This window comes from Cinclus cinclus, chromosome 30 (genome assembly GCF_963662255.1).
Source record: "Cinclus cinclus chromosome 30, bCinCin1.1, whole genome shotgun sequence".
NCBI classification, from domain to species: domain Eukaryota; kingdom Metazoa; phylum Chordata; class Aves; order Passeriformes; family Cinclidae; genus Cinclus; species Cinclus cinclus.
Genome location: NC_085075.1, coordinates 3,004,339 through 3,019,106, shown reverse-complemented (window position 1 = coordinate 3,019,106; position 14,768 = coordinate 3,004,339). Strand labels below are relative to the sequence as shown.

At 48.6% G+C, this 14,768-nt stretch overlaps 1 protein-coding gene and 1 pseudogene across 2 annotated transcripts; one reads left to right on the top strand and one right to left on the bottom strand.

Annotated features, from left to right (window-relative positions):
* LOC134054860 (interferon-induced protein with tetratricopeptide repeats 1B-like) overlaps positions 1-4,207 on the top strand; it is a 32,876-nt pseudogene extending 28,669 nt beyond the window's left edge.
* A 444-nt stretch (positions 4,208-4,651) lies between these two features.
* On the bottom strand, positions 4,652-13,885 carry RACGAP1 (Rac GTPase activating protein 1). 2 transcript variants are annotated; one of them, XM_062511076.1, is made up of 17 exons: positions 13,869-13,885; positions 12,012-12,097; positions 11,288-11,490; positions 10,797-10,933; positions 10,524-10,593; positions 10,258-10,311; positions 9,463-9,540; positions 9,214-9,331; positions 8,383-8,513; positions 7,781-7,945; positions 7,295-7,390; positions 6,900-7,098; positions 6,554-6,659; positions 6,164-6,296; positions 5,949-6,084; positions 5,606-5,714; positions 4,652-5,338 (listed from the first exon to the last, which is right to left on the bottom strand). In XM_062511076.1, exons 2-17 carry the CDS (start codon positions 12,094-12,096, stop codon positions 5,263-5,265), a joined length of 1,896 nt encoding a protein of 631 aa, XP_062367060.1. In that variant the 5' UTR covers position 12,097; positions 13,869-13,885; the 3' UTR covers positions 4,652-5,262. The 2 variants fall into 2 exon arrangements, with proteins under 2 accessions (XP_062367060.1, XP_062367058.1); XM_062511074.1 differs by lacking the exon at positions 13,869-13,885 and having other exon boundaries at positions 12,012-12,596.
* Positions 13,886-14,768: the final 883 nt, after the last annotated feature.

Here is a 14,768-nt window from a genome sequence, read left to right as displayed (position 1 = left end):
AGAGGAACAGGAGCTGGATCAAAAAGGAAAGTGCAGAACTCTCAACATCTTAACCAGGGTGCTGCTGCTCTCCCTGCCCCAGATGAGCCCCCGATGCCCTGGAACTTCCCAGCCTGCCTGAGCAGCAAATTCTCCAGGCTTATCAACCCATCAGAGCAGTTGGAAGACAGTTGAGTGTCTCTGGGGGTGCTGATAGCAGGGAAGGCTTTGCTCTGGGAGATAAGCTGCCCTCCCTGAGCGGCCAGGGGAGGCCGTTGGTATCTCAGGGACTTCCAGCTCCTGCAGACACACCCTGGCTCCGTGGGCATTAACTGAACCCCTCGCTATCACCTCTGCTCTGCTCCCTGGCATCGTTCCGCTCACGTTGATAGAGCCTCTGCAGTGACCTCATTGCCTCACCCGGCTGTAAACAGGCAGCCAAAGCCTCGTGGCTTTTTGGAGATGGATTAATTCAGGAGAGAAAGGAGCCTCGGGAAGGTGTTTGAAATGCACAACAACTCTGTTTTCTGCTTGAGCAGCTGCCCAGCTCTCCCTGCAGGTTTCAGGAGAGAAAAGCATCACGAGCAGCCCCTGCCCAGGTTGGGGGGAACTGGGAATGGCCGGAGGGCAGTTATTCCCTACCAGCTCCAGCCAGAGCTCCTTGCTTCACCCCACAGCAGGAAATCCAGGCTCTGGTGGGTCTGTGGCACCTGGCACTCAGGTGTGAGCAAGGCAGAAAGTCCAGGTCACCTTTACCTAGAGGAATCAGTAGATCCAAGTCCCACTGTCAGAGTGAGGAAGATCCAGGGTATGCACAGAGGCTTGGAAACAAAGAGGGCAAATATTGCTCTGAGGTAACAATATTGGTTTCACAGTTTCTATGTTACAGTGAAAAATAATTATTTTTTCATGTCAAACGCTGCTTAGTCCTTCCCTTGGGCCCTGCTCAGCTCAGTTGTGAGAAGGATTAACCCTCCCCACGCACCACACACTCTCTAAAGTCCTGCTCTGTTTCCACCCATGGGAAACCACCCCTTTCCCAAATACAGACATTTTCATCCAAATAAACGGGAAGGAGTTGGAATATTGTTAAACAATAATCCAGCTGCGAGGCAGAAATTTAAAAGGGCTGCAAAAGCATCACTTCTTCACAGGCTGGGGGAGAGAACAGCACTGCAAGGAGCCATCAGCCTCATCTGTGGGAAGCTTCTGCCATCTGCTGGCACCTGCAGCAAATCCTGCGCTTGGGAGAGATTGTCAGTGAACAGACAGCAGAGAAAAAATAGGAATCTTTGAAGTTCATAAACCCTCTCCCTAGGAGAAACATTACCTGTTTTGGTCTCATCAAAAATATTGCGGTCATAGAAAGGTTTATGTTGGAAGGGACCTAGAAAATCATTCAGTTCCACCCTCCCTGTCGTGGTTCCACCATCCCAGGTTGCTCCAAGCCCCAGCCAGCCTGGCCCTGGACATTCCAGGGATTCAGGGACAGCTACAGCTTCTCTGGGTGACCTGTGCCAGGGCCTCAGCACCGTGGTAGGAAAGGATTCTCTCCACAAGTTTCTAAGCAGGTAGGAAAAAAAAAAAATCCAGATTTCTCCAGGCTTTCAGCCAGGGATTTATACAAAGCCATGAATTAAACGCCTCTTTGCAAGTACCAGTATAAGGTTCAAAGTCTGGTTTTACCACCTTCTTCCCCTGGAGAGGTTTCTACATTCACCTGCAGAGAGCACTGGGAGCTGAAAAGGTGCAATAGAAACTGTGACAAACTTCAGGGCCAAACTGAAAACACCTTCTCATTACCTGTCTTCTTACTCACAGGAGCCTCACCTGTACTTGAACACCAGCAAGGAAGTTAAGAGACAATTAACAGAGAAAGAATTCAGATGTTCAGCCAGGACTCAAACTCTGCCAGGGAAATTCTGCTGCCACACCTTGAAGTATTTTTAGTTCTGGCTACTCAGATGGAGATTCTTAAAGGTTGCAGAGCAGCACTGCCAGGTGCTGTCCTTCCTGCTCCATGTTGCAGCTCACTCTGGTGGTTCAGAGCCCCTTCCTTGTGGCCTAGAATAAGCTGAAGGAACTTTATAACAAGCAGGTGTTTTTTCTGGGCAAATAAACCAGGATTTCCTTTCAATCAGCTCAGAATTCGATCAGCATTATTTGATGTAACAGAATGTTTTGAAGCCAAGGACTGTTGTCAAAGCACCAACAAAATATTTGTATTTTTTTTTCCTCTGCATCTTATTGCAGCTCTTTTGCTTTTCCTTCCCACCATTTATCTTTCACAACACCAAGCCATGCCTGTGCTTCCTGTTTGGCTGCTGGTTGGTAGTTTTCTCATTTGCTGTTATTTTTGACTTCCATCCAAGCTTTGTATGATATTAATAGCTGTTACACAGAACTGTAATCATCCTCAAACCAGCCCTAATATTAGCAGAAGTAGCCAAGAGCTGTTGTCAAGGCCTGAGGAATTTGAGCAGTGAATTTTCTCCTCCATCCTGTCAGTTCTGGCCCAGCCCAGGGAACCAAAACCTCTGCTCAGCACCCAACTCCCACAGCCCCATCCTGGTCACCTCAAGCAAGAGAGAAGCAGCTTGGTCAAGCTCAGATGCACAGAAAGATGCTGAAAAGAAGATGCTGATCTGAGGATTCAAGAATTAGATGTTATAGGTTGTCTAATTAATGCTTCAGTCTAATCAAGATAGAGTAATCACTCATTGTTCATCCAGCAGTGCTAACACTAATAGCCAAATTACTCATTTTCTTTTAAAGGTTGTCAGCAACAGAAAAAAATAAACACAGAGGACAAAAGCATCCGCCCTGCTCCTCCAGCAGCAAATTCTCCTCCTTCCTTTGAGCTGCTGCAGTGACTCATCAGCATCCTGAGGGGGAAATAGTGATAGTTTTTTTTCTTCTTTGCTGGGAGAAATATGATTCTAAGGCTGGTTGTTTCTTCTTTCTCTGTTTAGAGTCTACTTGAGGATATTTTTGTAATGTATTTTCTACTGTTCTCTCCAGTGGAATCTTTCTGCCCAGGGCTGCAATCCCCCATTACACCACTTGTCCTGCATTCTACCTATCTTTTTTCTCTCACTTCCACTGGTTTCTGTCATCACAGCTTCTGTGACCACTTCCAGGGTCACCAATGGACTCCCTGTGAGTTGCTGACACCCCTGAGGCCATCCCAAGCTCAGCATCCCCTGTTCTGTCACCACCTCCTGCTCCTTCAGGAAGAATTTGGGATTTACCCAGGTGTACCTGCACCAGCTGAATAACCAGAAGCTCTGCAAAGCCTCAGAGCTGCTGAGGAGCACAAGGAGGAAGAGTAGCAGCCAGCATCCAGTGCTGGCTCTTTGATCATCTATGGAATTATGTTTGCATTCACTACCCTTAGGGCTCTTACCAGGAGGCTGAAACCTGCCTGGAACGAGCTCAGCAGCTCTGCCCAGCTCCTTGGGATGTTCAGCTGATCCCACACATCCAAGCCCAGAAAGGTCCTGCTCCCTCCTGGTTATCAGATCCCAGGACAGGGAAAAGACAAGAGAATGCTTCAACACGGCCTTGATGCTTGAACCAGAGAACAGATCTTTCCAAACTGGCCTTGGAATGGATCTTTATTCCTCCTGGAGTTTTTCTCCTGGCAACCTGATGTTACAAGTGAAGCCAATAATCCAGTTGGAAAGAGTTGTCGATGAGCAGCCAAATAACTAGAGAGCCAAAAATATATTTGGCCAAGCTATTTGAACAAATGGGAAAAAAAAAAAATCAATTGGTTTGGTGGAAGAATGTGCAGAGAAAAGCTCTGACCCCGAGGTCCTCAAACAATCAGTTTTGTTCTGGTGGACAGAGCCCTGCAGCAGGACCTGGGTTATCACCTTCTCTACCAGGCCTTGACTGACTGCTATAGGGAATTGTGGCTTCAAGCAAATGAGGAAAACAAGAATAATATAATGGATGCAGCCATCAGGGACCTCCAGCAAATGGCACAGTTCATTGGTGAGAGACCTGGCAAGGGAAGGAGAGATCTACAGGGAGCTGCAGGAAAAAAAAAATCAACACCCTGAGTCCCAGATGTTGTCAAGCCCTGAATCACTTCTGGGGAAAGTTCTTCCTCTAGCAGGGGAGATCCAAGGATAGGGCAAAAGCCAAGTTCATGGATGGTTACAACATTCCTGTGCTGACATCCCAGAGGAGATGGGGCTCACATCTGCCAGGGCAACGGTGACACCAACACTACCAACGCCATCCACCACACCCAGCCCGGGTTATTTCACCTCCCAACACAATAGTGGGGACCAAACCTGGCATCCTCCTTTGCCCCCTGGACCCACAACCCAGGGCAGGATCCTGCTCCCTGCAGCAAAGTTGGCTGGGATCAGTCCTTGAGGCAGGAGCTCCTCAGAGAGCAGCCCCTCAGTCTCCAGTGAAAATACACAGTACAAATTAAAACCACGAGCCAGAGAACACAAAGGTGTGGGTCGTGTAAAACATCAGGATTTACTTAACTGCACAGTCAGGACAGTTTCCCAAAGCTCAATAAAAACAGCCACTTTATAAACTCGTGTGTGTTTTCCACAGGTGTCTTCACACAGCACTGGGCAAGGTCCCAGATCCTGACCTGGGAAATCAGGACTCCCACCCTCCCTCCCCTCACCACATGAGCAGCACTAATTCCTTTGGAATACCCAGGAATCCCTTTGGATTTGCATCTACACCCTCCTCTAGAGAATTCCCCCCTTGCAAACACAGTACCAGGAAATATTCCTTTAGAGGAGCAGTTCATTAAAGAGAGGCTTTTGCCCACCAGCCCAGTCCAACACTGCCATCCTCAGGATTCCAGCTGCACCACCAGCCAGGTGAGAGACACTGTGCTGATGGAAAGCCTGGATTCTGACAAAATTCAGACACTACTGTGTCAAAAACCTCCTATGGAGTCACAAAAACCCCAACCAACTGACCCTCATTTTGTGACTGCTCTACTATACACAGAGACAAAACCAGATGTTAGTGAAAATACCAGTTCTCTAGAATTTTTTTTAATGATTAACACTGAACAAATCCTGCCTGTTACTGTCTTCACCAATACTACATTCAGCATAGCATTAGATAATAAAAATAAATTGCACTATAAAATCCCATTAAAAGTCTTAGTTAAGCTGAAAGATGAAAGGAAAAACATCATTTAATGTAAGCTGCCAGGGAGCCACGGAGACAACCTGTGTTTCTTCTACTTGTGAGCATTGGTGTGCAAATGCCAGGACAAGACCAACTCCCAGGTCTTCACTTCAGCAGAGGAGAAGCAAAGAAGTTACCTTGATGCCCAAGCTGAGTTGTTGATTTGCTTTTGCTCCCAAATCTAATTCCAAGAGAAACACAAGAATCAGTTTGGATTTTTGGACACAGAGACCTAATACTCTCCCTTTTGCAGAGAACATTCACCCAAATTTCACCCAATGTTCCTCTCCCTACTATAAGAGGATGTTTGCTACTCACCAGGCAGCTGCTGCTCCCACAGCACAGATTCAGGGAGGGATAAGTGAGCAGCAAATGCAGGCTGCCCACAAATGTCTCAGTTCTCCTAGAGCACCCAAATCACCTGCAATCATTCCAAACTGGCACTTACTTGGGGGTGGTCCTGCTGAAGGTGGAACGGACCCTCTGGGACAGGGAGCTGGATGAGGGTGTCTTGGAGAGCTGGTGCTCTGGGGTGGTGAGAGGTCCCAGAATGCTCACTGCCAAAAGAGAACAGCACAGTGTGGGGAAAACTGAAGTTTTCTTTGCCATGCAGGGAACATCAGGCATTCCCTGGCATCTGTCAAAAGCACTAGACAAATCTGGCATTTCTTGGCACACTTCTGCTTTTCCCTCTCTCTCTGTGAAGTGAGGAGTAGCTGGCTCTGAGAGCCTCACAGGCTGCTTGGATTGAGGGTTGTTGATTTTAGTAACAGAGCAGAAGCCAGGGTTACCTTGAATCTCAGGTGTCCGTGGAGTGGAATAGGCATTGGTGTTCTCAATCACGTGTGCTGGGTCCATGTTCTCCTGCTCCACCATCATCAGCTGGCTCCAGTAGTCCATGGGCAGCAGCAGAAGTCGTTCCACGACCTACAGAGACACCTCTGAGTTACAGAATCACGGAGTGGTTTGGGTTGGAAAACAGAAAAATCACCAAGGTTTGTCCCACCTTGGGCTGACGCTTCGTGTCTTGCAGGAGGGTCATGGGGTCAGGATCTGGTACCGCGTGGGCAACTATTGTGGGACCAAAGACTTTGGCCAAATTGGAGATGTCCATTTTAGTGTCTGGGCTCTGAGCCACCCTGCATTAAAAAGAAATTAAGAAACAAGGTAGCTTTGTCCCTTCCCTTATGATACAAAGTCCCCTGTCCCACACACACTTGGCCTCTGAGTGAGCAGGTTTGCTCCAGAATAAAGACTTCATGCTCACAAGCAGTAACCAAACCCAATTAGAAAAAGCACCAGTGGGGTAAACCTTCCCCTTTCAGATCACACAATGGCTTGGGAGGGACCTTAGAGATCACCTGGTTCCAACCCCCCCCCGTCCATCAGAATGTACCTCTGCAGGTGGACCATGAGGAAAGCCAAGGTGTCCCTGTTGGCCTGAGGAAGTTCTCCAACTGCTTGGTACATAGCAGCGATGCTGTTGTCCTCATCTGAGATTTCTAGCAGGGAAAAAAACCCAATATTTACACCTAAGAAAGCGCTCCCAGAAGCTGCAATATTCCCCTCACAGCCACAGCTACCCTGAGAAATAAAGCCAGAAACTTCTCAAGCTGTGTTAATAATCTTATATCCTCCCCAACTAGAATTCAGGCACAGAACACCAAGGCCTGCTGGCTCTCTTGACAGCAAAACCACAACCACTGAGCCTCAGGAAAGAGCTGGAGACAGCAATTCCTCACCTGCAGCTTCCATGAAAGTCTTGTTTAACCGGAAAGTGAGAAGGGGCTCCTTCAGGCTGCGCAGGAAGTCCTTGAGAAGGCCACAGATGGCATGGATATCATCCACTTTACTGAGCAAAGGAACATTCTTTGCTCTAAGAAACTTCTCTTTCAGCTCCCTCACAGTCTTGTCACAGCCAGAGATGCGGTAAATGCCTGTCTGTTGGCACAAAGTTTGGCTCAGAGGAGGAGGTCAACTGATTTTCTTCCACCCCCACTTTCTCTGCACACCTGAGTCACCCACTGAGCAGCACTAGCCACACCATAAATAAGGGATATTTGGGTTCACAATTTGCTTCCCTATAGAACCACAGCCCATTTCATTAGCACTGTTTCACACCTCATTTTCTTCTTACCTCATGCAGCCCTCGTTGCTCGATTTCATTAACACAGTGCACGATGATGGAAGGGATCATTGGAGGAGTAGAAGGGACAAAATCCATCAAGGTGCCCTAAAAGGAAGAAGTTAAAAAAAAAAAAAAAAGATGGATTCAGTCAGCAAGACATGGAAAATACTCTCTCAGGAATTCATAGCAAGATCTATGGTCTGAAAACAAGAATTGTTGCTCTTCTCAGGACTGAAGAAGAAACATCACATCCATCAGCACCAGGCTGCATCGCCTGCCCGGAGCTGCCACCATCCCCCTCAACGCCCTCCTACCATCACACCCCTACACCCCCCTCCCTGCCTGTGCAATGATGCATTAACGAGCTCATTTGCATGTTATTATGCAGCTCTGAGCAACAGGAGCTTTGCTGGGGAAGGCAGCCTTGGGAGATGAGCAAATCCCAAGGTAAGGTGGGCTCCTCTGGTGGCCCCAAGCCCGAGGGCACAGACCCACCTCCCCAATTGGGACAGGAGTGCCCGTGAGCGTGGGGATGCAGGGCAGAGGGCAGCGCTCCCGGCACTCGGGGTGAGCCACCACCCGGCAGTCTCTGCACTTCAGAGAGATCTTCCCAAACTTGACTCTCTTTCCACACGGGACACAGGATTCTGGTTTGATAACCTGGTGATGCAGAGCACACAGATGGGAGAGATTAGTGCAGTGCAGTAAATCAGCAGGAGTTAAATTGGGTTACAGTTTCCTGATCTGTGCAAGGAACTGGTACAGTTCATATTGATCTGAGATGTAACCATGGAATAGCCTGAATTGGAAGAGACCCTCAGAGATCATCAGTCCAGCTCGTGGCCTTGCACAGACACCCCAATAATCCCACCCTGTGCATCGCTGGGAGCATTGTCCAAACGTTCCTGGAGCTCTGGCAGCCTTGGGGTTGAGCCCATACCCTGCAGAGCCTGTTCAGTGCATGACCTCCACTCTGGGAGAAAAACCCTTCCCCAGTATCCAACCTAAACCTCCCTTGACACAGCTGGCAGCCTTGTCACACACATTTCAAGATGGAAGGAGATGCTTTTCCAAGCTCCTCCTGCCTGTAGGCTCACCGTCTTGGAAACAAAATCATGCAGCCTCACTCCCCCATTGTGCTGTGGGGTGCTGGAACCATCAGTGTCCAGTTTGGACTCCAGCTGCTTACTGCCTATGCTGGACTCACTGTTCCAGGGCTGCAAAGGACCTGGAAGATACAAGAGGAAGAAGCTGACCAGCTAGAATCACCCTCTGTCTCCAAAAGCATGGGCATTATTGTTGAAACTCCTGAAACTGAGGGTTTTGGATTTTCTGTGCTGACAGGCACTGACTCTCAAAAAAACATTGCTTTTGACCTGAGGTCTTGGAGAAGGCTTCCAAAATTGAGTGATGGAACTAAAATCACTGGTGTGTAGTTTGAATAGAAGTGTGTAATACCACATGGTGGGGAATTTGAAGTCTAGGGTATTAGAATATAGCATGTATAAAGCAAGACAGAAGTTTTAGGACAGAGCTTGCTTTCTTCTACATGGGTCTAGGTGGTACTCTTTTGATTTGATGGAAAATGCCACATTGCAGGACACGGGTGTTTGGTTATTGGGTTAAAAGTAAAAATAATTTAGGTGGCTTTTCTTAATTGGACAGTTAGGCCTTAAAAGACCTTCTAACAAGAGACAGATCACCATTTCACCATTTTTAGCTTATTAGCTTAAAGTGCTGTCACACTCACTCTAACGTAGATAAGAATTAATAAACATCTGAGTCTCAAGCTTTTAATCCTGACTCTGGCAAAAGAGAAAAAGAAGATATAAAGTAATATATCATAAACCAGAAGCAGGTCCCAGGTCCTGGAAGGAATATCAAACATTTCAGGATAACTTGGGACAGGACAGAGATGTCACACCCACCACTCTTCCTCCGGCTCCTCCGAGGGCAAGGCACAGTCTGGATGGTAGAAATGGCTTCAATGGGGCCACCATCGTTGGGGACCATCACCGTGGTCTTTGCTACAATGGATTCATTAGCCTGGAATGACAAAAACACCAGTGACAGGAGTCAAAACAAAAAAAAAATAAATAAGGGGAGTTCCAGTGGCCCTGGAAACAGGCAGGAAAACTGTGACCAAGAGTACACAAAACCAGCTGGGACCACCATACCTGGTCTGCTGTGCTGCTAATGGATCTGGATTTCTTCTGAGGAGCTGGGGGGCCTTCAGCAAACTGCCTGGAAGAACGCTGAAAAGAGAGCACACTGTTGGCCAGGAGCAGGAATGCTGTTCACTTGGCATTATACTGGCTGTACTAAAAGGACTGAACATTTTATGTATCTGTGGTGTGTGCAGACAAGTCCTTCAGAGGTACCTCTGCTTCCCTGGTGGCAACCTCGGTGCCAGGAAGAATTAAGGAACCTCTTTCAAATAATTTTCCTAGCCAGCTTTGTAATTCAGTTGAGGGGAGAAAAAAGAAACCCGACCTAAGAAAGGAGGACAAAAAAGCCCCAACAAACCCACAAACTGCACACACAAAAACCAGCAACTAAGCAAGTCCCAGATTCTTCCCAGCTCCACTAGGTGATGGTTTCAGGCTCTTTCCCACCTGTATCTTCTGCAGATTAAAGCAGAACAAGCACAAGCTCCTTAACAGAATAGAAAAATGTTAACTTCCTGCACCATCTTCCCTTAATCTGGGAGTTGTTAATAATCTCCAAGTGCTTTTTACAAACCTCAGACTGTAACAGCACAGGATATACAGAACTTCACTCATTTTTAGTAGACAAACCATGACATCAGACCTAAATTTCAGTCTAAACCCCCAGAGCAGCAGCAGCACATCCATGGGAGGTCTGATTTAGTGGCTCAGAGGTCACTACAGGTGGCTGTGAGGTGACAGATGGTGGCATTGTGGCAGCCAGGGGAACAATGGAAACTGTAACAGGGAACAACTGAACAATACCCGCTTCTCTCTCCTCTTCAGCCTGACAGTTTTCACCAAAGAGGAATCCCAGTCCTGGGGGAAAGAAAGAGACAGCATTGGTAAATACCACACAGCCCCTGGCCAGGGCTTTCATCAAATTTTAGCCAACAACACACTGGGGAAATGCAAATCAGCTCAGCCAGGTTAATATCCTAGTAATCTAAACACAAAAGGTCTCTGGAGATCAACCCCCTCCCCTCGGGCTTTACAGGGGAGGAGAACTTCAGAACGTGGAGTTGCATTACCAGTGAGTCATCGGTCTTGTCAAAGCTGATGTCTGACAGAATTGAGCCAGATTCATCTATTGTAGACAGCCTAAAAAAACAAATTAGAAGAAGCTTGTATCAGTTTGGCTTTCAGTCAGTCCCGGCTCCAGAACAATCTCACTGACTCAGAAGAGCCGTATTTTAAAGGGGGGGGAAAAAAAAGAAAAACTGTTGACAGGGGTGTGGAATATGTCACAGAGGCCGACAGCTGGATTGATGCCTGACACCTCAGATAAAATCCTCTTTCCTAACCTTTTGTTGCCCGAATTTCCCACAGAAGCCTGTGGCCTGTTCAGGAAGGCGAGGACAGATCTCTGCTCCTCGCTGAGCTGGATGCTACCGGAGGCATCACACATGAGCAGCTCCCGAATCAGCTGGATTTGCCTCTCCTGTGAACACAGATAACAATCAGCACCTGGATACTCCGTGTTTAATTACTGTAACACCTGACCAAGTGTTTGAGACACCAGAGAGAAACTCTCAGAACTTGTGTCAATGGACTGCTAATGGCTGCAGGCAGGTAATGGCAGCTCAGCTCCATCAGCAGCCAGTCTCCTTTCCCAGATCAAAGCTGAAAACTGCTCAAAGAGCCGAGCCAATTCCTTGTCGTCGTCCCCTTTCTTTCCGACCCCCCTCCTTTCCCTCCCGTGAGGGCCAGCCCTTATTTTACCACTGATCAATGCAGTTTAATCGCCTTGTCTCCACACTCTGGAGAGCTGAAGGGTAACACAGGCATTACTTACCAGCTTCTCACAGTCCATTTCGGCTTTTTGCCTCCGTTTGATCTCTACATCCACCTGATTGCGGGCGTGTTTCAGCTTCACGTCCAGGGCACTTCGCTCAGCTTCTGTCTTCATGAGGAGATCTTTGTACCTGCCGAGCTCGTGCTCTGTTTTCTGCCATTTCCTCCGGTTCTCCTCGAAGCTCTTCGCTAACTGAATAAACTCTGGGGAGAGAACACACGGAGTTTTAGCTGGACAAGCAGGTTCACACAGAATCCCAGGATACCAAAGGTTGGAAAAGACCTCTAAGAGCACCGAGTCCAAGCTGTGCCCGATCCCCACCTTGTCACCCAACCCAGAGCACCGAGTGCCACCTCCAGGGATGGGGACTCCAAACCTCCCTGGGCAACCCCCTCAAATCCCTGACTGCCCTTTCCATGAAGAAATTCCTCCTTCTGATGCCCAACCTGATCCCAACTGAGGCATGGAAAACCCAGCCTTTGGACCAACCCAGCTACAAGAGAGATGCCCATGAGCTCTTCCATTTTCCAGACCAAGCCCTTCCTGTCAGCACCAGCCAGAATAGCTGGAACATGAGACGTTGCACAAAACCATTTTGCTACAAGCACATAGCCCTGCATAGAAATTCAGATGAGACTTGACATTTCTCCATTAAAAAAAAAAAAAAAGCCCAGATCAGACTGGTTTTAGCATCTTCAGCAGATTCTTCAGGAACAAAACTCACGGCACTCGTTTCCTTCGCTCAGGAGCTCGGCCTGGCGCGTGAGCTGCTCGTACAGACCCCGCAGGTTCACCATGGTACTCTCCATCCTCATGCCAAAAAAAAAAAAAAAAAAAAGCAAACAAAAAACCATAGCTAAACAAGCAGCCCAGCCCTTCCCTCCCACTCCCAACCAGAAACCAGCCCAAAGAAAAGAGAACCAGCCTCAGAGTTACTGGTTGTGAAGCTTTCCAGGTTTGAGAAGCTCATGTTTCATGGAGACATAAGCATCTACTTTTTTTTCATTGGGAATCAAAACCCACAGCCCTCCACAGTTTAGAGATAACAGAGCCTTGGAGGGAGGCAGATCTGCCCACCCTAGTGCTTCCACTGTCCTCCAGCACAACACAGAGGCTCAGAACCCAAGGCAAGGTGAGGGATCCCAAGTCCTTCCCTTCAGAAAGGATACAGAACACAGCCCATGCCCTGCCTACAAATAACTTGGTACTATATAGGCCACTAAAAACCTGCAAGTTTTCAGCACTTTGTAAGATAAAAATAGGAGCAACATTCCGGGGAATTTTAATACAGTTTTAAATTTAGCTACATTTTAAGTTACAGCTCCTCCTGCAAATAGCTGTTGAAATTCAACCAGTCAGCACATTTCTCTCAAACAGCAGCAACAACGGCATAAACAGAAGCAGCGAAGGGGAAAGTCTCCAGCTCAGCAAGACAGAAATGACTTCCCTAATGAGAGAGGTGGCTGGGGCAAGCAGGGCAGCCGGGGCTGGGAAATGAGCTGGTGCTGGAAGGTTTGCGAGAGGTGCCAGCAGGGAACACAACACGCCAACACCAGAAGGCTTTGAGGTACCTGTTTCACAGGTACAGACCCCACAGGCACACCGATAGCTCGATATTTTCTCTATTAGGCGAACTACGAGGTGCGGAAGAGCTCTGCCCTTGTCGTGCGAACTCACAGCACGAAGCACCCTCTATTTCCAGCACCAGCATCGCCATCCCCGCGACCCCCGAGGCCTGGAGGCCGCAGGGACCGGCCCGGCCCGCACAGCGCCCATCGAGCCTAGGGGCCATGGGGGCTCCGAGCCCACCGGGGAATGAGCCCGGGTGGATCCCGGATCCCCCACACTCCCCTGAACCCCCGCTTCCTCTCAGCTCACCCCCAGCTCTCCTCCGCCCATCCCTGCACTCACATGAACCCCTCAGGATCCCCTCAGGGTCGCCTCACCTGGGCCGCGGCTCCGGCCCCAGCGGCGCGCGCAACCCCAACGGCCGCGCGCTCCGGTTTGAATCCGCGCCGCCAGCCAATCCCCGCGCGCCCCGGCTCCCCCCCCACCGCGATCTCTCATTGGCTGCGCTCAGCGGGCTCCTGAAGCCAGCCCGGCGCCATGTCTGCTGAGGGCAAGGCCTGTTTGCCCTGCGGGGCCGAGCCCTCGCGCGCTGAAGCCGCCCAGGCGCCATCTTGACTGCTGGCGGCAGCACGTGTTGCTTAGCAACGGGGACGCCGGGAGGGCCCGGGCCCACCAGGCTGGGCCCGCTCCTTGTGCTCAGCTCCAGAGGGGCCGTACTGGGCAGCAAAACCCCTTCGCAGACCGAGCCCTGGTTGTTATTTCAGGCAAAGCCTTTGGTGCAGGGCTGGTTCGGGACTGGGGCCTTGCGCTGGTTCTGCAAAAGATCTGTGCAAGGGGCTGGGTGCTGCCGATGAGTGTTGAAATTCACCGCGAGGTTGTTTATGAAGTGTTGTCGCTTGAGAAATACGATGCCTCGGCTGTTTTTTGTCTTTAAGCGTTGATTTGAGTAACAGCCGGGAAGTTGTGCCAAAGGCAAAACCCATTTCAAGCCACATACGAGTCTTCCCCGTGCAGGCGTTTAATATGCAAACGGATAAAACCCAAACCCAACAATTACACGAAGGGAATTCGCATCTTCATAGAATAACAACGTGCTTTAATCTTTTAAATCTGAAACAAAACAGCGGGTAATTGAAGAATGGATATTAGCAATTAGAAAGCGGAACTAAATGCTTAAAATTGCGCAGTGGAAAAGGGAGTTCATAAAGCAGATTGCTCTCATCATCCAGCTGCTTTGTTGGAGCTGCTTTATTTAGGGTATATACTTTGTTTTAACTTAATAATAATTAATTCGTAATAGATTGTAAAAAGCCTCAAGATCTTTGGAAAAGTAAACGTTACTGAGGTTTACTTGAAGAAGACTGCCAAAATTATCTACATTTTATAGGGGGAGCTGAGGCCTAGGAGAGACACAACTCATCCTCTGAGCCAATGGCCAAGCAAGAAAAAGGTTCTGACCTTGATACATGAACTTATAGCACAGAAAATCACCCAAAAGCCCAATTTGCCCCTGTTTGGTAAGAAGTTGAAAGTTACACCTGGCTCTTGTGCAGGTACATCCCCCATTTGTGATGAGGCTCAGCTGTTTTGGTGTCAGCCCAGGGCCTCCTGCAGCTCCTGCCTGTAATTAAATCTTCACAGCTAAGATGTCTCTATTGGCAGATCGTATTTATAGGCAGGCGAGTTGTTTTAGTGTTGTTCTGAAGAGTTAAGGAAGCTTTTGCTCATAAGCAAATTCTGTTCTCTTTCAAATTGTCACCGACAATCTCGTGCCAATAAAAAAGGCACATTATTTTAGATGATTGCCCCCGCGGTGCCTGTAGTGAGTTACTGCAGTAGGTGCTGGGCTGGTGTTACACAAATTATATTTCTTCCATATGTGTTCAACAAATCCTTCCAGATCTTCCTCTGA